General features: G+C 35.4%; 2 protein-coding genes across 2 annotated transcripts in view; one reads left to right on the top strand and one right to left on the bottom strand.

The window, feature by feature from the left end:
- The window catches only part of LOC150078328 (erythroid differentiation-related factor 1), a 257,306-nt gene that overhangs the window by 215,691 nt on the left and 23,661 nt on the right, over positions 1–17,954 (top strand). The window contains exons 18-19 of the mRNA XM_090384532.1: positions 8,667–8,816; positions 16,850–16,997. Of these exons, the coding sequence (XP_090240658.1) occupies positions 8,667–8,816; positions 16,850–16,997 (298 nt within the window). The remainder of the gene's footprint in view (positions 1–8,666; positions 8,817–16,849; positions 16,998–17,954) is intronic.
- The window catches only part of LOC150078327 (uroporphyrinogen-III synthase-like), a 163,538-nt gene continuing 162,591 nt past the window's right edge, over positions 17,008–17,954 (bottom strand). The window contains exon 10 of the mRNA XM_090384202.1: positions 17,008–17,067. The gene's annotated coding sequence lies outside the window, so the exon portion shown is untranslated. The remainder of the gene's footprint in view (positions 17,068–17,954) is intronic.

Here is a 17,954-nt window from a genome sequence, read left to right as displayed (position 1 = left end):
TATGTATTATATGTACCTTCGTAATATGACTATATACATAGTGAAATGCAAGCATATGCAAAATGAAAATAAGAAACAATTTAATATTAAATGTAATATTTATTAGAAATTTCAAACAAATCTTTCAAACCAGCGCCTTTGCTAGCTAAAAAAACTTATCCTGCCAGTGCTATCACCAGTTTCGCTAAAGTGTTGATAAAGGAGTTTTGCCTTTTCATGAATGATGAATGAACTTAACGGAATTTTATTTTGAGTTTGGGCTTCTATCCACAGATTTAAAGCTTTTTCCATTTTTTCTAATTTAGCATCACGAGTTAAAGAGCAAATTTTTGAAGCAATTAGCGCATTTTCACAGACACTACGGCAGATTTTTTCTTCTAATTTCTTGATTGATCGTACCGTTGACTAATTGATTTTATAATATTTTGCCACTGACGAGACACTTTCACCATTAGAAATTTTATCTAATAACTCAATTTTATTCGCTAATGTCATCACCTTCTTTGATCTTTTCACATTTCCCTTGTTATTCGTAGCCATATTTTTGTACGGCTTAGAAAGAACTCGTCCACAATAAAGTCACTTTCTTCCATTAACACACTCGAAAAAGTCTGTTTTACACTGCAAACGGTAGATTTATCACTTTTGTAAGCATATCAATTTATAAATCGATATGCTATCAATTTTTCAATTTATAAATTTATTCAATTTATAACATAAATTAAAAGCAAACGACGAAACCTTCCATGACAAGCGCATAACACATACTGAACAAGGATTAGCGAGAAACATCCACGCTCGCGATTTTGTCATCCCTCTCCCCCTCACCCACTGAGCACTGTTTTGACCAGGAAAGATAATTTTAGCCATGCTCATGTTTTTTTATGGCGGCAAATGTTCACTGCACTTTAAAAATTCACATTTTTTTAGGTTTCATTTTATATTAAATCAGCGACCGCAAATGCAGATACCGCAGGGATTTACTGTGTTCCAAAAATACTTCTTAATAGCCATACTATCCTATTTGGTTAAAATTCACAATATTGATTTTAAATTCAATATGAGAACACAAATCCTCCACAAGGGAAAATCACAATAAGTTAGCATTTGTCCAATTTTATGAAAATTAGCAGGTCTCGACTACACAAGTCTGTCCAACATGTAGAACAAAGTTTTTGAGACATTAGGATTTCCATAATGTTTTTTTTACACGATGATATTATGTATGAAGTAGTATTAAGATGTGAATTAAGCATTCAACATTGTTATCTATAAAAGAAGGATTCTGATGTCACTCAGTTGGTCATTGAAAACTGAGAGATGTTTCTTAAATTTCATCCAGCAGCTTTGATTTTAAGTTCAGTATATGTGTAATTTCATGGTCAGCTTGCTCCAGATTTGAACTATTTCCAGAATAGAATGAGGAAATTGTCCTCAGAAATTGGGTGGCTAAAATTTGTTTTTCATCATTAGTCTTAGAGTTTACATCGCGGTATTCATATTTGTATGCTTTCACTTTGGATAAAAGCAGAAGCAAACATTGCTTTATCAGTAGTATAATCTATCAGAGCTGAGGAATCTGCCAGTTTTATCAGTTTTCTAAAGTAGGATTTTGATTTTCGAGAACATTCTTCTTATTGCATAGGATAGTGGCAGGTTACAGCAAGGGTTAAGTGAGATGTCTGCAACATGCTCTTCTTGGGAGAATTCATACTTCTGAGGGTTGTGCATTTGTTTTGCAGTTCTTGCTTGTTCCTTCAGCTACTTCAGAGGAGCATGGTGTAGATATACACCATAGTTGACTTCAGTCGGAGAGGACTGACTCATTCCCATTAGTGACTGTAGGAATTCTTAAACCTTTTCGGTCAGGGCTGAAGTCATTTGTTCTGAGGTGTAAGGTGCATCCTACCCCCATTCTGAAATAATTAGGCCATGTGGAGTCAGATTGGCCCATGAGCACTCACTTTCCACAGATAGCACCATTTACGAGAGGTGAAGTTAAGTTAAACCTTAAAAAGAAGAATTTTTGGGAGAGACACAGAAAACAAACATCAGGAAGATGAGAAATGTTTTGCATTTAGTTAAAAATCTCAAAAGTGAAAAAAAACATACCTAAGTTAATCAAAATAATAAAGAGCAAAGTTTAAACAGAAAAGTATATTTTAGAATTGTGAAATAAATAGTTTGAATTGCTAAACTAAGGAGCTGGAGAGTCTCAAAATCTCAAAAGTGAAAAAAAAAAAAAAAAAACATACCTAAGTTAATCAAAATAATAAAGAGCAAAGTTTAAACAGAAAAGTATATTTTAGAATTGTGAAATAAATAGTTTGAATTGCTAAACTAAGGAGCTGGAGAGATCACTAAAGAATAAGTAAAGATTGAAATCGGGTACTATCTCTAATATTTAGATAGAAAAAGTCATAGAGAATATCAGGCGTGGAAGACAACAGATGTAGATAAAATCAGACTTGAAATTCTGAAATGATTGATGACTGAAGCTTAATTGAAATTGAAATTAATTCAATTTCAATCATTGAAATTAATAATTGAAATGATTGAAACTTTTTCTGCCTTCCAGAAAGAAAATAGCATTGTGTGGTTGCAACAGCACTATTTAGAAATTTTCTGATGAACAAGTTCCACAATATTGGACCAATAATCAGTTGTACCAGTACAGATAACCCTTGTATAAAACAGCAGTTAGGTTCCTATAAAATGTCGTATTGTGCAAAACCATGTTATACGGAACTAAGAAAAAGTGCAAAAAGGGGGATTACGTTCCAAAAAAAGCTAACAAAAATACACTATTTCATTAATAAAAATTGGTAACAAAAATACACTATTTCGTTAATAAAAAATGGTAACAAAAATACACTATTTCGTTAATAAAATGTTTAAAATAGTTAAATGCACAAGGCATAATACATTAAGAGTTTAATATCTATATAATATCGGTGTGTAGATACACCATAGACAACTCTTAAAAAACTACAAAGTAGTTGTGGGCATCATTTGCTCTTTCTCATATTGTGCTCTGCCTTCACGACGAGTTGCCATGATATTGCACTACCTCAAATAAGTAATGCTTCACTAATAGAGAAGACTATTGTTACTTATTCTCAGTGAGTACCACCACCCAGACATGTTTCAAGGCTATTGGCCTATCATCAGTGGGTGGGCAGGTACCCTAGTATTGCAGACATGACGACCCAGTTGTGAAGATACAACTGGGTCGTCATGTCTGCAATACTAGGGTACCTGCCCACCCACTGATGATAGGCCAATAGCCTTGAAACATGTCTGGGTGGTGGTACTCACTGAGAATAAGTAACAATAGTCTTCTCTATTAGTGAAGCATTACTTATTTGAGGTAGTGCAATATCATGGCAACTCGTCGTGAAGGCAGAGCACAATATGAGAAAGAGCAAATGATGCCCACAACAACTACTTTGTAGTTTTTTAAGAGTTGTCTATGGTATATCTACACACCGATATTATATAGTTAATAAAATGGTAACAAAAATACACCATTCTAGATTTCGTGTATCTTCTACTATCAGTAATCTGGGTTTGTTTGCTTTTGCTTGATAAATCTTTGCGAATTTCATCGTATGGAACTAAGCATTTTTTGAAGCTCCCTTTTGAACTTTGAGCTCCTTTCATTCAAGAAACTGCATTCAAAAAATAAGATTCTAATTGCTTGGCTAACTTTATTCCTGTATGCTTTTTAGTGTAAAATTTGGAAGTCTAGAATTTTCGTCTGCGCTATCATCCTCTGAATTGATTTGGTTTTACCTCCAGTGCTATTTCCACCAAATCCGCTTCACCAGCCTGTTTTTCTACCAGTAATTCTTGAACGTCTTCAGTAATCATATCTTTTTTTAATTTTTTTAGTAGTATAGGTGACTAAGGCCATGATAATTTGTGTATATTGTCTATAAATTGCATGTGTCCTGAGGTCAATTTTCTGTCTTGCTGGACAAAAAACCCAAGATTCCAGGAGAAAAACCATGCTACCATCGCCTGAGCCCGACTAACTCAGCCACGTTGTGAAAAAGACCCATAAAAATTCCTCCTGTCATCGACAGGATTTGAACTCGGGTCTTTTCCACCCAGTATGGGTAGGAGGCCGATTCTATCAACTGTGCTACCCACGAGGACTTCAGTAGTCATATCATCAAAACCTTCCCCTCCTACTGACATAGCAAATTCTACTGTCATGCTGATTCCCTTTTCTGCCGGTTCGACCCTATTGTTTCCATGCCTCCGTTACTTCAATAGATTCGGAATCAATTTTTTTTTTTTTCAAAATTCATTGTAATGATTTTCTGATGGAATGAGTTTTAAAGGTGGATTTAATGCCTTGATCTAATGGCTGAATGAAAGAAGTTGTATTAACCTAATACAACTGTGGTGGTAGAAACAAAACTTCCACATTTGGATGACTTAAATCTTTTGGATGGCATGGTGTGCTATCCAATAATAATAAAACTTTGAAATCTAGATTTTTTTTCACAAGTTCAATAGCACAGAATGTAACATGGGAATTTCCCAACAAAATGAAATACAGTCAGTCCTCGTATAACACGTGTTTACACTACATGAATTCGATCATACACGATTTATAAACGGGAACGATATCATATATAACATGAACCGAATTCACTTATGTACGATTCGCCTTTGTGTTTACAAGAAATGGCAGTCAAACGCAAAATCACCCCAACTGAACGCAACACGATAGGAATGAAGAGAAGATTCAGAAAATGTATTTATGTTTTTATATCAGTGAAGGGGAAACACATTTCACCATAATAATGTAAAAATCCACACAATTCCAGCTTTCGGTATTATAGCAAATGCAATTAGGTCGAGTTTACTACCAGTTTATAACAGAAATGCAACTGGAAATTGTTTTTGTTTTATGGCAGTAACCCCCAGAATTGTAATTGTGCTTTATTCCTTAAAAATGAGTAAAAAGGAAGCGTCCTGGCGAAGATACTGCAGATCAGAGAGAAAAAGAAAAGCAATATTGATAAACAGAGGCGGACTGGGTAAAAAAAAATTCTTACTCGAGAAAATTTGTAGTGACCTCATACTAGCGTTTATGGCCAAAATCACACCAGCCTCCGGCCTACCGGGTTTCCCCACTAAGGGTTATGGCCAGTCTGCCTCTGTCGATAGAGAAAAAAAATATGAAATTGTGAAATGCTTTGAGCAAAATGAAAGACCATGTGATATTGCATGTGCTACAGGCCTAAATGAGGCAATGCCAAGAATTAGAAAGAATGCAGAGAAAATAAAAACACTTTCATAGCAGGAACAACTCAAAAGTGTAATTAAAATCCATTAGATCAAGACACAAAGAATTGGAAGAGATAGAACGACAGTCAAGGAACCACGTGGAAGATTTGACATTTTGGTTAGTTCATACATTCCTTCAAGATCAATAAATAATATTGCAGACAATCTGAAAGCTGTAACTGTTCACCTATCTCTAAATTTTAATCTTACTATTGTCTCTTGATTAAGGGAAAAATTGTATTTTTCCCTTAATTAAGATATTTTATTGGAAGATCTTGAAAATCTGGTATCCCAAATCTCTCCTCCCTTCCGTATTATGAGAGTTCTTAATGGCTATCATCTCTTGTAGGGTAATTAATCAGGCATTTGATAAACAAGAACAAATTTTGGAAAAAATTCATTGACAAACTAAATGCTCGATCGCATACTTTAACTTTCCTAGTAGATCAGGCTTGGCCATGAGTCTCTTTCTTTCTGCAGTTCATAACTGCAGAAAGAAAGTTAGTTCATAACAATCTACTAGGTAGTGACCATTTCCCAATTGTCTGCCAGATAAGTACAAATTTACCACCTTGCCAAAGTCACGTCATAAGATGGAACCCATTTTGCCAATGCTATTGGGAAAAATATAAATAACACTGAACAAATAAATTGTCAAGGGCATCTGTTAAGGAACCATCTCTCGAAATTTACCCAGACGCTTTAAAATATAGATCCTTTCAGATCTGAATTCAGTCTTTTTCCATCTCACATCATCCAGAAAGGTATTCCTTGTGGATCAGTTCCAAGGGCTGCCCTCTTAAAAAAATTTTCCAGGGAAAATAAAGAAATCCCTTATTTTAAAAAGTAATCCAGGATCATTTTTGTTAAGGGACGATCTCTCTCTCACTCGAATAGTAAACATATGCTAGGCTGTCAGTTGACGTTATTCATTCTCTCCTCCCTTTTCTTGTTATTACTCTAAATCTCGTTGGCTCAGTCAAAATTTTAAGCATTATCCTTGATGTATGTTTAAGTTCCAAGGGTCAGGTTTGACTAGTTTTATAATAAATTAATTAGGGATTTTGGTTACTGAAGATTGACCTATCTAATTTGCACTTTTGCTGAACAGAGTTGTATTGTGTATATAAAAATATTTAGACTAATTAATGTGTTATGCTTTTAGATTTCTGTCTACTGCAAGAGTCAGTAATTTAAAAAATTCAGCATTCTAAATCAGAGGTTTAGAATGCTGAATTTTGGAATGGCAAATAAGTAGACTTGACTTACCTTATACACTTTCAAAAATTTTGTTAAGCAATTTTAAAACTTAGCTCTTGCATGCATGATCATGTTAACATTTGGAAGATAACTTATTGAACAATTACACAGTATCATCAGAGGAGTTTCTCACAACTTTTTTTCTAAGTTACATAGATCTGCAATTTAAAATTTAGGCTTCAGATTATTATTTATTATTACTTTTTTGGGATTGTTATTTAATTTCATTTTTAAGTTGTCCAGGCTCATTTTATTAACTTGCTATTAATGATCACATACCTGTATGCAGAAGGAATTCAACCTTACTGTATAAAAACATAATCGATATCTCCTGATAAACTTAGATATAAACATGATGTAATGTAATATTGAAAGCGACACATATTATGCTATTTGTATTTCTTTTGTTTTTGCTGTGGTATGTGTTTGTGGTTAGCTGCATTTATTTATCAATATTCAAATATTCAGATGTTTTAAGTATTTATAAAGTGTAAATTATAAGTATTATAAAGTCTATTAAGTATTTAAAGTGTATAAATAAAATTAAATTTTTGTAATATATTACAAAAGTCAAGGATTCATTCCCTATTAGTTTCATAATAACTGCAATAATACAACTGTATAACTGAAACTTTATTAAAATAGGAATAATATAGTATATATTGTATTTTATTTTATAATTTTAATATAGTGCAAATTAAAATGATAAAATAAAATACAATACACTGATCGTACAATAAAAGCAATAAGATAAAATATAAAGAATAGCAATTACACTATACAGAATAAAAGCAATAAAAACAGCTGAAGCTTTCAGAGGCGACTGCCTCCTTTATCAACAGTAAGACTTAACTTGTCATGGTACATCCTTAAATAACTGCAGGATCACATCTCGCACGTGTTACCGTAGGAGCATGGGTAGTGTCCTCCACATGTGCACTGAAACCGGAAATGGCTTGGGTGCATGCCAGGCAGAACTGTTCATCCTGTCTCAGAATTGCAGTTTCAAAGAGAGGATGAATACAATTCCCGTTTCTATTAATGGTATTATGCTCAGAAGAGCAAATCCGCAAACTTTCAAGCCATTTGCAGTTCCAAAATCCGCAGTTGGATTTATTAATGCGATTCCATTAATAAAGTTTCAGTTATACCATTGGTATATTATTGCAATTATTATGAATCAGAACATTCCCAATCCCAGAGGCATATTTGAAGAATTCCTTCCCTATTAGTTGTTTATCTTTACTCTTTAGCTTTGTTTGTTTATCTCATTAGCTCCTTTATTACAAAAATGACTATTCCTGGAAATCCTGCTATTATCCTTAATGAAATGCAAGAATAGAGTTTTGATTTTGTGAGATTGTTCTTGAACATATTCTCTGGTGCACACCAGGAATGTAAGCAACATAACAGTGTAATTGTAACAAAATTTCTTTGTACTTGAAGGCCCTTCAATTACACTTATAATTATTATAAAATTACAATTATTTTTTTGTAAAAATAATGACAGCTAAAGAAAGTTACAAGGATCTTCAAGTATAAAGAAATTTTGGGAAGCTAATACATATTTTTTTATATAAAATAGCAGATTTTAAAAAATCGGTTGTCTTTAATGAAAACTGATGGTGTAAAAAATTGACTGACATGTTACATACTTAATTATGTTTCTATGAATATTGATTAAAATCAGGTTTTTCAATATAAACCCTCTTTACATCATTTTTCACAGTACATGGATTTGGAGTCTCATTCTAATCTGTAGTGTTCATTGTAGTATTGGTTATTAGTGTCATAATTTAAAGACAATGAAATTTCTCATGTGCTTCACTATATCACTGAGATTTAATATATTTTCTTGGCATTAAAAATATTTATCAACTTGACAATACATTAAATTCATACCACAATGATAACTAAGCTTTGATGAACTTAAAGTGTGGCACAGAGCTTTTATTTTATTTTATTTTTATTATTTCTCTCTCTATTAATTTATAATATGCATACTTTGAAAACTGTCCAGTGACCATGAGAAATTACATGTATCATGTTACCTTTAATTTTGCTCTGATTGCTTCAAATTTCATTACTGCATAATTTTACAGGTGGAGAAAGAAGTAATTGATTTGATGACAAAAGCTCTTGAATTATGTGAAGCAAACTCTCAGTCCCAGAAGCAACCTGTATATTGTTATAGAGAGGCATCAATACATCACCGATTGGCATCCTTATATCATAATGCTTATAGGAATATGGTTTGTACATTCTTTTCTTATAAGTTAATTCATTCTTTCACAGGATTGGGTGTGTATGGCAGGATAGTAGTTATGTCACTTGGCATCCATTTGGAAAAGTTTGAATCCTGTTTATACTGAAAGTAACTTATTCATTCATTTTTGTGGCATGAATTAATGCAGAGACATCTCATGGCTTGGGATGCCTTGGCATTAGTTCTAGCTGACCTAATTCATGCAGTTGGAAATCCTAATATCTAAAATAATGAAATTGGTCATTATAGAAATGATAAGAACATGACTTTAAAAAACACTGAAAAAAAATTTAATGAAACTAACTGAAATTTATATAAATGGTATTAATTAATTATGCATTTGAAGGATCTTTCTGAATGGGAGTCTACTATTAGTTGCTTCTCTAGCTTCTGAAAGTAGTTAGTTAAGTTTTTAAGATTTTTTGTTGTTGTTTTTTTTAGAAATGCGAATTAAAATTTTCATTTCTGTTTTGGCTTGATTACTACGGAAAAAACACTGCAGCATTTTTAGTCATGATATGCCACACTTGCCACATATGTCACATATTTGGTAAGCGCCACTGACTGGGTGTGAAAAACTTCTAAAACTTACCCTCTTCTTTTGGTCTTTTTCCAATACAGCATTTTAGAACTATGTAGATTTCTCTTCTACTGATTGGTGAGTACTGTTTGAATTCATCTTGCTCAAAATAACCCCAGGGGCTCACATCTGGTGAGTATGGGCTTGGCACACCCAGGGTCCTGAGCTGGATATCATCATTCCCTTCTACTTCTCTCTCTCTCTCTCTCTCTCTCTCTCTCTCTCTCTCTCTCTCTCTCTCTCTCTCTCTCTCTCATGTGGCTAGTAATAATGAGGGAATTTGAAGGAGCACATGGATTTTGTTGGTGAATTTGAACAGTTTGTGAGGGTGGATGATGAAGTTGCTATCACAGCAATGGCAACACCAGAAGAGCTGCAGAGCCAAGCAAAACGATGATATTTTTGTTACCAGCAAGAGCGAAAATGAACAAGTACACACACTGCCATCTAAAAAATATGTCCAAAATGCATTGACCATAATAGAGAATGTGTTAGCCTGCAGTAACATTGATAAAGAAACAACGACACTTGATAATGTCTGTGCTGTAGTAGTTAAAACTGCATAAAGGACAAAAACTGTGCAAACAACATTGGATTCTTTCTTTAAAATAGATTAATTTATTAAAAAGTTAACGGTTTGTATGTCTCCTTTTATATTACAATTGTGATTCTTTTTACTGTGATACTAAAATACTGTATATATCAAAATATATCCTGTACAGCGTTTTCATTCCCATTAATTGTTTTTCTCTTAGTTTATCTTACAAATAAAATAAAATCTTTAAAAAATGTGTTATTCCTTTTACTGTATTTTTATACAAGGCTTTTTATTATTTTATTTTACTAATTTAAATTAATTAATTTTTTCATTTATTTTGATATTATTATTATTTATTGTTGTTCTTAGATATATAGTATGTACCAAAAAAAATTTGTTAAAATTTTGACACTTGGGGACCTTGAGAACAATGCACAGAAAGCTGCATTAATTTTTGTATGATTGATTTTTTAAATATCACACATCAAGGAGCCTTACAAAAATGCAAAACTGAAATAATTAATTACTGCTTAACATTTTTTTTTTAATGATAACCCCAAACGCGTGAGGTATTAAAACCTATAGTACTTAGTACAGTGCTTGGGTTGGAGGTTGAGAAGACGAGAGAAGATATTTGTTGACATTAGACTTGAACTTCTGTAAACTGTAATTTTCAGGAAAAACATATGAAGGAAGGTTGTTCCAGAAAACAGCAGTTGAATGAATAAACGAGGAAGATGAAAATTTGGTTCTGTAATTTTGAAGTTGGACAGTATGTGTTCGGACGGTGCCTCCATAGCCAGGTGGGCAGGAGCAGCAGTGCGTAGCACATGCTTCTTGATTAGACCGGGGTTCGAGCCCGTGACCACCAAATACGGAGGGTGCGGAAAGGTCAGGGAATGATCACCACACATCCCTGGAGCAATATGGCCTTAGTTGCTAATGCTCCTAAAAACCAAATAATAACATGTGTTCAATAATTGTAGGTTTCTTAAAATACCATTTATAATTGACTTAATATGATAGCATAGCTTAATTTATTATGGTACTCACCTTTTTTTTATAATCTGCAATTGATGTTTGAATAAGGTGGATGATAATTTTAATTTAAATTGGGAGTAAGTAAGTTGGTGTTTAAAACAGAAGTTAAAATATGTGCAAGGAAGTAGAAGTGTACGTCTTCATCCTTATGCATATTTTAACTTCTGTTTTAAACCCCAACTTACTTACTCCCAATTTAAATTAAAATTATCATCCACCCTATTCAAACATCAATTGCAGATTATAAAAAAAGGGGAGTATACCATAATAAATTAAGCTATGCTATCATATTAACAACATGAGTTTGGACTGTTTTGAAAGAGAGAGAGAGGGAATCATAGATGCCAGTTCAGAAAAACAGTGCCCATGGAAGTATCTGTAGAAAAGGCATGCAGCAGAAACAGTACGTCTATGAGACAGCTAGTGGAGAGACTGTTAAAGATGGATCATTAATTAACCTAACTGCCCTCTTTTGAATGGAATCTAGAAGCCTGAAAGAGGTTTTGGGGGCAGCGCCCCAGATGTGGGAACAATATTCCATGGTAGGTTGGATTTGTGATTTGTACACAGTGAACAGCTGTTTGGAAGAAAAGTAATGCCAAGAGCGAAAGAGAAAACCAAGTTTTTCAGATGCAGAAGAAGCAATATTGTGCTTGTGCCAAGAGAGATTAGAAGTCAGGGTAATCCCCAAAAGAGATATATCATTTTGCCTAGAAATTAAAGTGCCACCAAAGATAAGCATAGGAGCAGAAGAATCCTTTTTGCGAGATATAAGACAAGACTGAGTTTTAGAAGGATTGAAATCAACTAAGTTGTCTTTGCCCCACTGGAGAATTACCTGGAGATCAGCATTTAAGGAATTGGTAGCGGATATTCGAGAAGTTCAAATTGATTGAGCAGGGCAAGGTTTCTCAAAATGGAAAGTGGAATGCAATGTGCTATCATCGGCAAAACTATGGATAGCATTTCCAGTCAATGGAAGAAGGTCATTAATATACAAGAGGAAAAGAGTGGGGGGGAAAGAACTGAACCTTGGGGGACACCAGCATTAGTGGAGAAGTTAGAAGACAAAGAGCCATCTACCATCATCCTCAGTGAGTGATCAGAGAGAAAACTGTATAATCAATTACAAAAAACAGTTGGCAAATCATAAGATGGAAGCTTGTTTACAAGACCTTTATGCCAAACACGATCGAAACCCTTTGAGATGTCAACAGCAGCTGCTTGTGTTTCATCGAATATTTCCATTCAATTTGTCCATTAATGGGTAACGTAAGCTAGAAAAGCACCACTGGATCGACACTGACGGAATCCATACTGGCAATCGTTGATCAGACTGAAGGCTTCTAGGTAGTTTAAGGGTTGGCGGTTAATTGATTTCTTGTTTACTTTAGAAAGAATAGAAGGATTTGCAATGGGACAATAATTGGATGGGAGGGATTTGTCACCCTCTTTTAGGAACTCACTGATATGAGCAAATTTCCAAGCAGAAGGAAAAACACCTTTGGAATAAGAAAGTGAAAAAAGGGGACAAAGAACAGGAGTAAATTCAGGAGCACAGGTTTTGAGAACAAGTGGAGAAATACCATCAGGACCTCGAGCTTTCTGAGCATCAAGTTTCGTCAAAATCCTTCTGACATCCCTTTGACAGAAGATCACAGGAGGCATTGAATTGGTGTAGGCAGAAAATGAAACTGAAGAATTGGAAACAAGCCAATTAAGATATATTCATCATTCTTCTCCTGAACGGCCTTAGTACCTTTATTGGAAAACCAAGGTTTAGATAAAGGACGAGATTTTAAAGTGGAGTGTGGGATAAAGGAATCGATTCCTACAAGAATAATTTCACTGACACGATCTGAGCAAACGTTGACATCAGAAGTTTTGAAGCAGAAGTCCGACCAAGAAAAAGAAGAAAAGAAATCTCACAGGTTATCCCATTTTGCATTTTTGTAATGCCAAACAACACGAGGTTGGGAATAGCCATGAGATAAAGGCTAACTGTGTACTTAGAAGGGTTGTTTGTGAGAAACAGATCACGCGTGTTGGCTGTATGGTTAAGATTGTCCGGTATTTTTGTAGGTAAATGAACAATCTGCGCAAGATCATTAGTAATTACAAAAGCCTCAGCATCTCGGCCAGCTGGGTTGGTGTGACTAGAAAACGGAAGCCAGCTGGAGTTGTGAACATTAAAATCACAAAGGAAAATTACCTCACTGTTAGGAAAGTTGGACTGGAGAAAGTCAAGTTGCAAAGAGAGGAAGTGAAGTTGAAGAGCTCCAGGTAGAGACAACAGATGAATTTGACAGAATGAGGTAGAGAGATTTTAAACCAGAGAAGATCGAAAAGAGGATATTTCAAATTACCAAGTCTCTGACAGGGTATATCGGAATGGACATATGCACAAGTACCACCTTTGAAGCGAAAGGAATTATACAATTATATATAAATAATTTGGGCGACTGAGATGAGCAGTAGTTGAATCAACCGATAACTGAGATTCTGTCAGAAAAAGTACATCGGTTTGGCAGACTGCAAATTGAAATGGACATCGTTGAGATTAGAATTGAGGCCAGAAGTGCTTGGGAGGTTTAGATCTTTTCTCAGATAAGCTTACTCTATTAGTTTGACAATTCATGGTGTATTCAATAGTAAGAAAAGTGGGTGGGACATGCTGTCAGATGAAGCAATGAAATTTTTGGATATGGCGTACACATGGTAAGAATATAACCAGATTCTTGACATAACGTGGCCTCGACAATGCCCCCCCCCCCCGCATACACACTATTCGGACTCCCTCCAGTCACTATCTGACAGAGTAGAGGTAGCAAGTTTATACACTAGCGGCCGGCCTGTGAACACCGTTTTAGAGCTGTATCCTCAAAATGTAAGGAAGATTGGATCTTGCCATGATTTCCATCATAACCTCAAAAGTCATCAGTCATACTATATGATGGTATATAGTCTCCAGAGCTAAGTTCCTTGACCGGAACTTAACTCTGGAGACTAAACATGTGTTCCACCACTTCAAGCCTCCAATAAACAAAGTGGTGGTATAGCACCAGCTGATGAGAGTCATCTACCACCTAGTATTGCTTGGTAACACAGAGGGGCGGCAGTCTTCCATGTGGTGTGGACGCCACACTTTGACCCCTACTTACATTGGTTTGCACCTGGGTGGTCACCCACAGTGTGCTTGTGCATGGGGGTTATATCCAGGATTACTAACAGTCCCACCATTGTGAAGGAGCAAGCAGAGGATCTGGCTGTCACAGACCGTCTGAACTTCGCCAAGATTGGGTCCACTTGACTTGAGTGTCACCTGAATATCAGTTCCATCAGCGTTTTAGACTCCCAGGTAGCAAGTACAGCTTGTGTGGCATATCTGAGAGAATGCCTATGACAACCTCAAGGACCAATGGTATTACATTCTTTAAATTAAAATGTCAAGAATGTAATACCATTAAAGGATGACAAAATTATGAAAGTAAGAGTCTTATAAAGAATATGGAGAGACCATTTAGCTTTGTGAGCTGAGGATAAAATCCTGGATGACCATGACTATAGCAGGATCGAATAACTTCAGTTTCTTTCTATTACTGTGCAAAGTAAAACTTTAACAGCAATTCTCCTAGACAACCTAGACTTGGAGACCTTGCTTGATAGAACACTATCAACCAAGGTTGTTCTGGTTGTGTTTTTGTTGGCAAACATGCCCCTGCAGGTAGCATAGTTGGTAGAAACACTGTCCTCCTCGCACTAGGTGGAAAAGATCAGAGTTTGAATCCTATCAATGACTTAAGGAATTTTTATGTGTCTTTTCACATAGCTGTGTTAATCAGTCTCAGATGAGGATAGCATGGTTTTTCCTCCTAGAAACTCCCTTTTTTTCAACCAGCAAACAGAAAATCAACCACAGCACACAGTTTATAGACATTATATGCAGTGCAGTGCAATATGGCCTTAGTCACTGATGTGCCTTAAATCCTACAGCAAACAAACATATTGTAGAATTGTTGGCAAACACAGCCTTCATTATTTGGTGAGGATGGATCTGGGAGTCGTTACAACATTCAATCATTACTGCTGTTTTACTTTAAAACAGCTGAACACTGGCACAGAGAAGAAATCAATAATACAATATGTGGCTTCTTTATCATAAAAATTGGTTTATGATAAAGAAGGCAATATATCTTCTTTATCATACCAGTTTTTACCCTTGTTATTTTTACCAATTATTTCAGTATAAAAATGTTTCACTTTAACTTTTCTATTCTTTTTCTTTCTTTTTTTAATGGCAATACAGCTTGTGCTCATGGACCAATTTGCATATTGTTTTGGCTAAAATTTCTGAAATAATTTGTGGGGGAAGGAGAACCCTCTGCTTGAAATTGGCTAACTACAGCCTTGTTTGAGAGGACTTTAGAAATTCCTCCATTTGTTACCAGGAATTGAACAAGACCTCTCCGAGCAAGGCATATGCCATTCTGTCTTGACTAAGCTGCCGTGGAGGGTTACCTATAATGATACAAAAATCATCATGAAATCTGTTTTATTTGGCATATGTACAGGTCACTGTTGTAGTATGAACTTGTCCTGGAATATCAGCCTTCCAAATATAATGATAAAAAATCTGTTCAGGTTGAAGGTGGTGGGGAATCCACTAGCAACTTTCAATATAAATTCATTCATTAGCATCCTCCTGAAAGATATATACAGGGTGATTCACTACCAGTACGACAACTTGCAGGAGGTGTAGGGGGCACAAAGACGAATCAGAATCACATAGCATTGCAGGGTCCGAAATACCGAAATACCTTTGTCATGCGGTAGAGGACGTTGAACGGGAGGTCGCGTGAACAGCGATCCTGCTGGAAGTCAGCATTTGCGAACCGTTTGTTGAAGAAACCAAGTAGCAAAAGTCCTCCGGAGTGGATAATCCGCAGGCTCCAATGATTGGATGCGTTGCAGATGGTATGAACTCATTTGGTTTGTTGACAGTATCCTCCATACGGTGGATTGGGAAATACCCAATCATTGCCTATCATCGTTCGAGTACTTGTACTCGGATTGCCTTCTGCAAGACGTAGGACATTCTCCTCATTGTCTGGCATCCTCGTCGTTCGCTCTCGATTCATGGTACCTCTCATGAAACAACCAGTCTCACGTAACCTTCTGTGCACACATGTGAAAATCGTATGATGAGGAGCACGCCTGTGCGGGAAACGTTCCTGGTACAAGCGCAGAGCAGCTCGCCCGTTACAGTCCGCAGCTCCATACGCCAAGTGCATGTCGGCCAGTTCAACATTTGAATACTCGTCCATCCTACTGCCTCGGGAACCGGTTTGCAAATGCTGACTTCCAGCGGGATCGCTGTTCACGCGACCTCCCATTCAACGTCCTCTACCGCATGACGAAGCCATCTTGGACCCTGCGATGCTATGTGATTCCGATTCGTCTTTGTGCCCCCTACGCCTCCTGAAAGTTTGTCGCACTGGTAGTGAATCACCCTGTATATATGAAAACCAGCTTGTATAAAATTAATTCACATCTGAGTACAGCCAACCACCCCAGAAGTCTATTGTTGTGGCAGACTGAAGACTAGCTGGATTTAATTTACTAGCCTTACAATTAAGACTAGCCTTAATTGTAAGGCTAGTAAATTAAATGATTAATACAGACTATCATGCAAATCTATACAAACCCCTTTCCCATGAGGCTCTTAATTTTTTAATTTAAGGACCTGTAGGAATGTAGTTCCTAGCAAAGTTCAAGTGTGATTTACTATTATTAACACTTAGATTTCCTAAATAGAACTTTATTTTCTTTTATTTTAAATGTGGTTTTAAATATTTTTTAGGTTGATGATCGGCGTCGTAAGGAGTTGAGGTTACTTGCCGATTGCCATTATTCCAAGTCATGCAACCTCTTCAGTAGCCTAGAACATCACAATGAATATTTAAGGATACTTTTGGAAAGAGTGGGTCTATGGGAGCACTATCTTGAAAGTAAATAGATGTCATATTTTGTATTTATCCTGTAACTTATTTATAGAGGTGTGATTATCCATATCATATCCTGTTAATAAAAAATACAGTAGTAAATATATAGGAGGAAAAAATTAATAATAATGAGTATTCTGCTCAATGATAGGTCCTTAATTGTGGGGATTTATACAGTTATATTTTGCAGTTTCCCATTTCCTTAAAATACATGTAGCATATTTGAAGGAAAAACAAGTGGAAATCCTATTTCTTCCAAACAGTGTGTTGTTGAGGAGTGGTGAGTAGGTACTTATTGAAAATTATTCTGGTTGTTAATTGTGAGGTGGAGAGGTCTGCAGTATTTAGTGGTTGAGATTCTCATGTTTTTTTTTTTTTTTTTATTCCCAGGAATTTCCAAATCCTTCTTTTTTTTTTTTTTTTTTTCTTACTTTGTGATATGATAAAATCTGAGTCCTTAAAATCTGACAAAGGCCCTGGTATAGGTCATCATGGACAAATCAGATTGCACCTTCAAAATCAACAGCCTTGTTGCCAGTGATGTCACACACTGCAAATTGAACAAAGGCTCAAAAAACATGTTAAAAAGAGTGAAGCAGAAACTAACTTTTCAGTGACAATAAAATAGACAAAGACACTCACATAGATGTTTAAATCCAATAACTTAGAACCCCTTTATATTTTTTGGAGCATAAACGCCCACAAAGAGATCTCTCAGATCAATTCTAAATTCATCATTAAATCCATTGTGAGTAGAAAGTGCTACCCAGCTCAGCATGCCGACTTTTTATCCAACATACTACCCACAAACATGCATGCCTCGAAACTTCTCTTAGTCCAATCTCAAAAACTCTATTGATCTGTTAAATACTTCCAATGCATTTTTATAAGAAAAAGATATTAATATATTACATATTGCACCTCTGTCTTTGAATTTAAAATTATTATCTGTAATAGAAGTGT

The sequence above is a fragment of the Mastigoproctus giganteus genome, chromosome 11 (genome assembly GCF_048544385.1).
Source record: "Mastigoproctus giganteus isolate SK-2022 chromosome 11, ASM4854438v1, whole genome shotgun sequence".
Taxonomy (NCBI): Eukaryota; Metazoa; Arthropoda; class Arachnida; order Uropygi; family Thelyphonidae; genus Mastigoproctus; species Mastigoproctus giganteus.
This window is presented reverse-complemented; position numbering and strand designations above follow the sequence as displayed.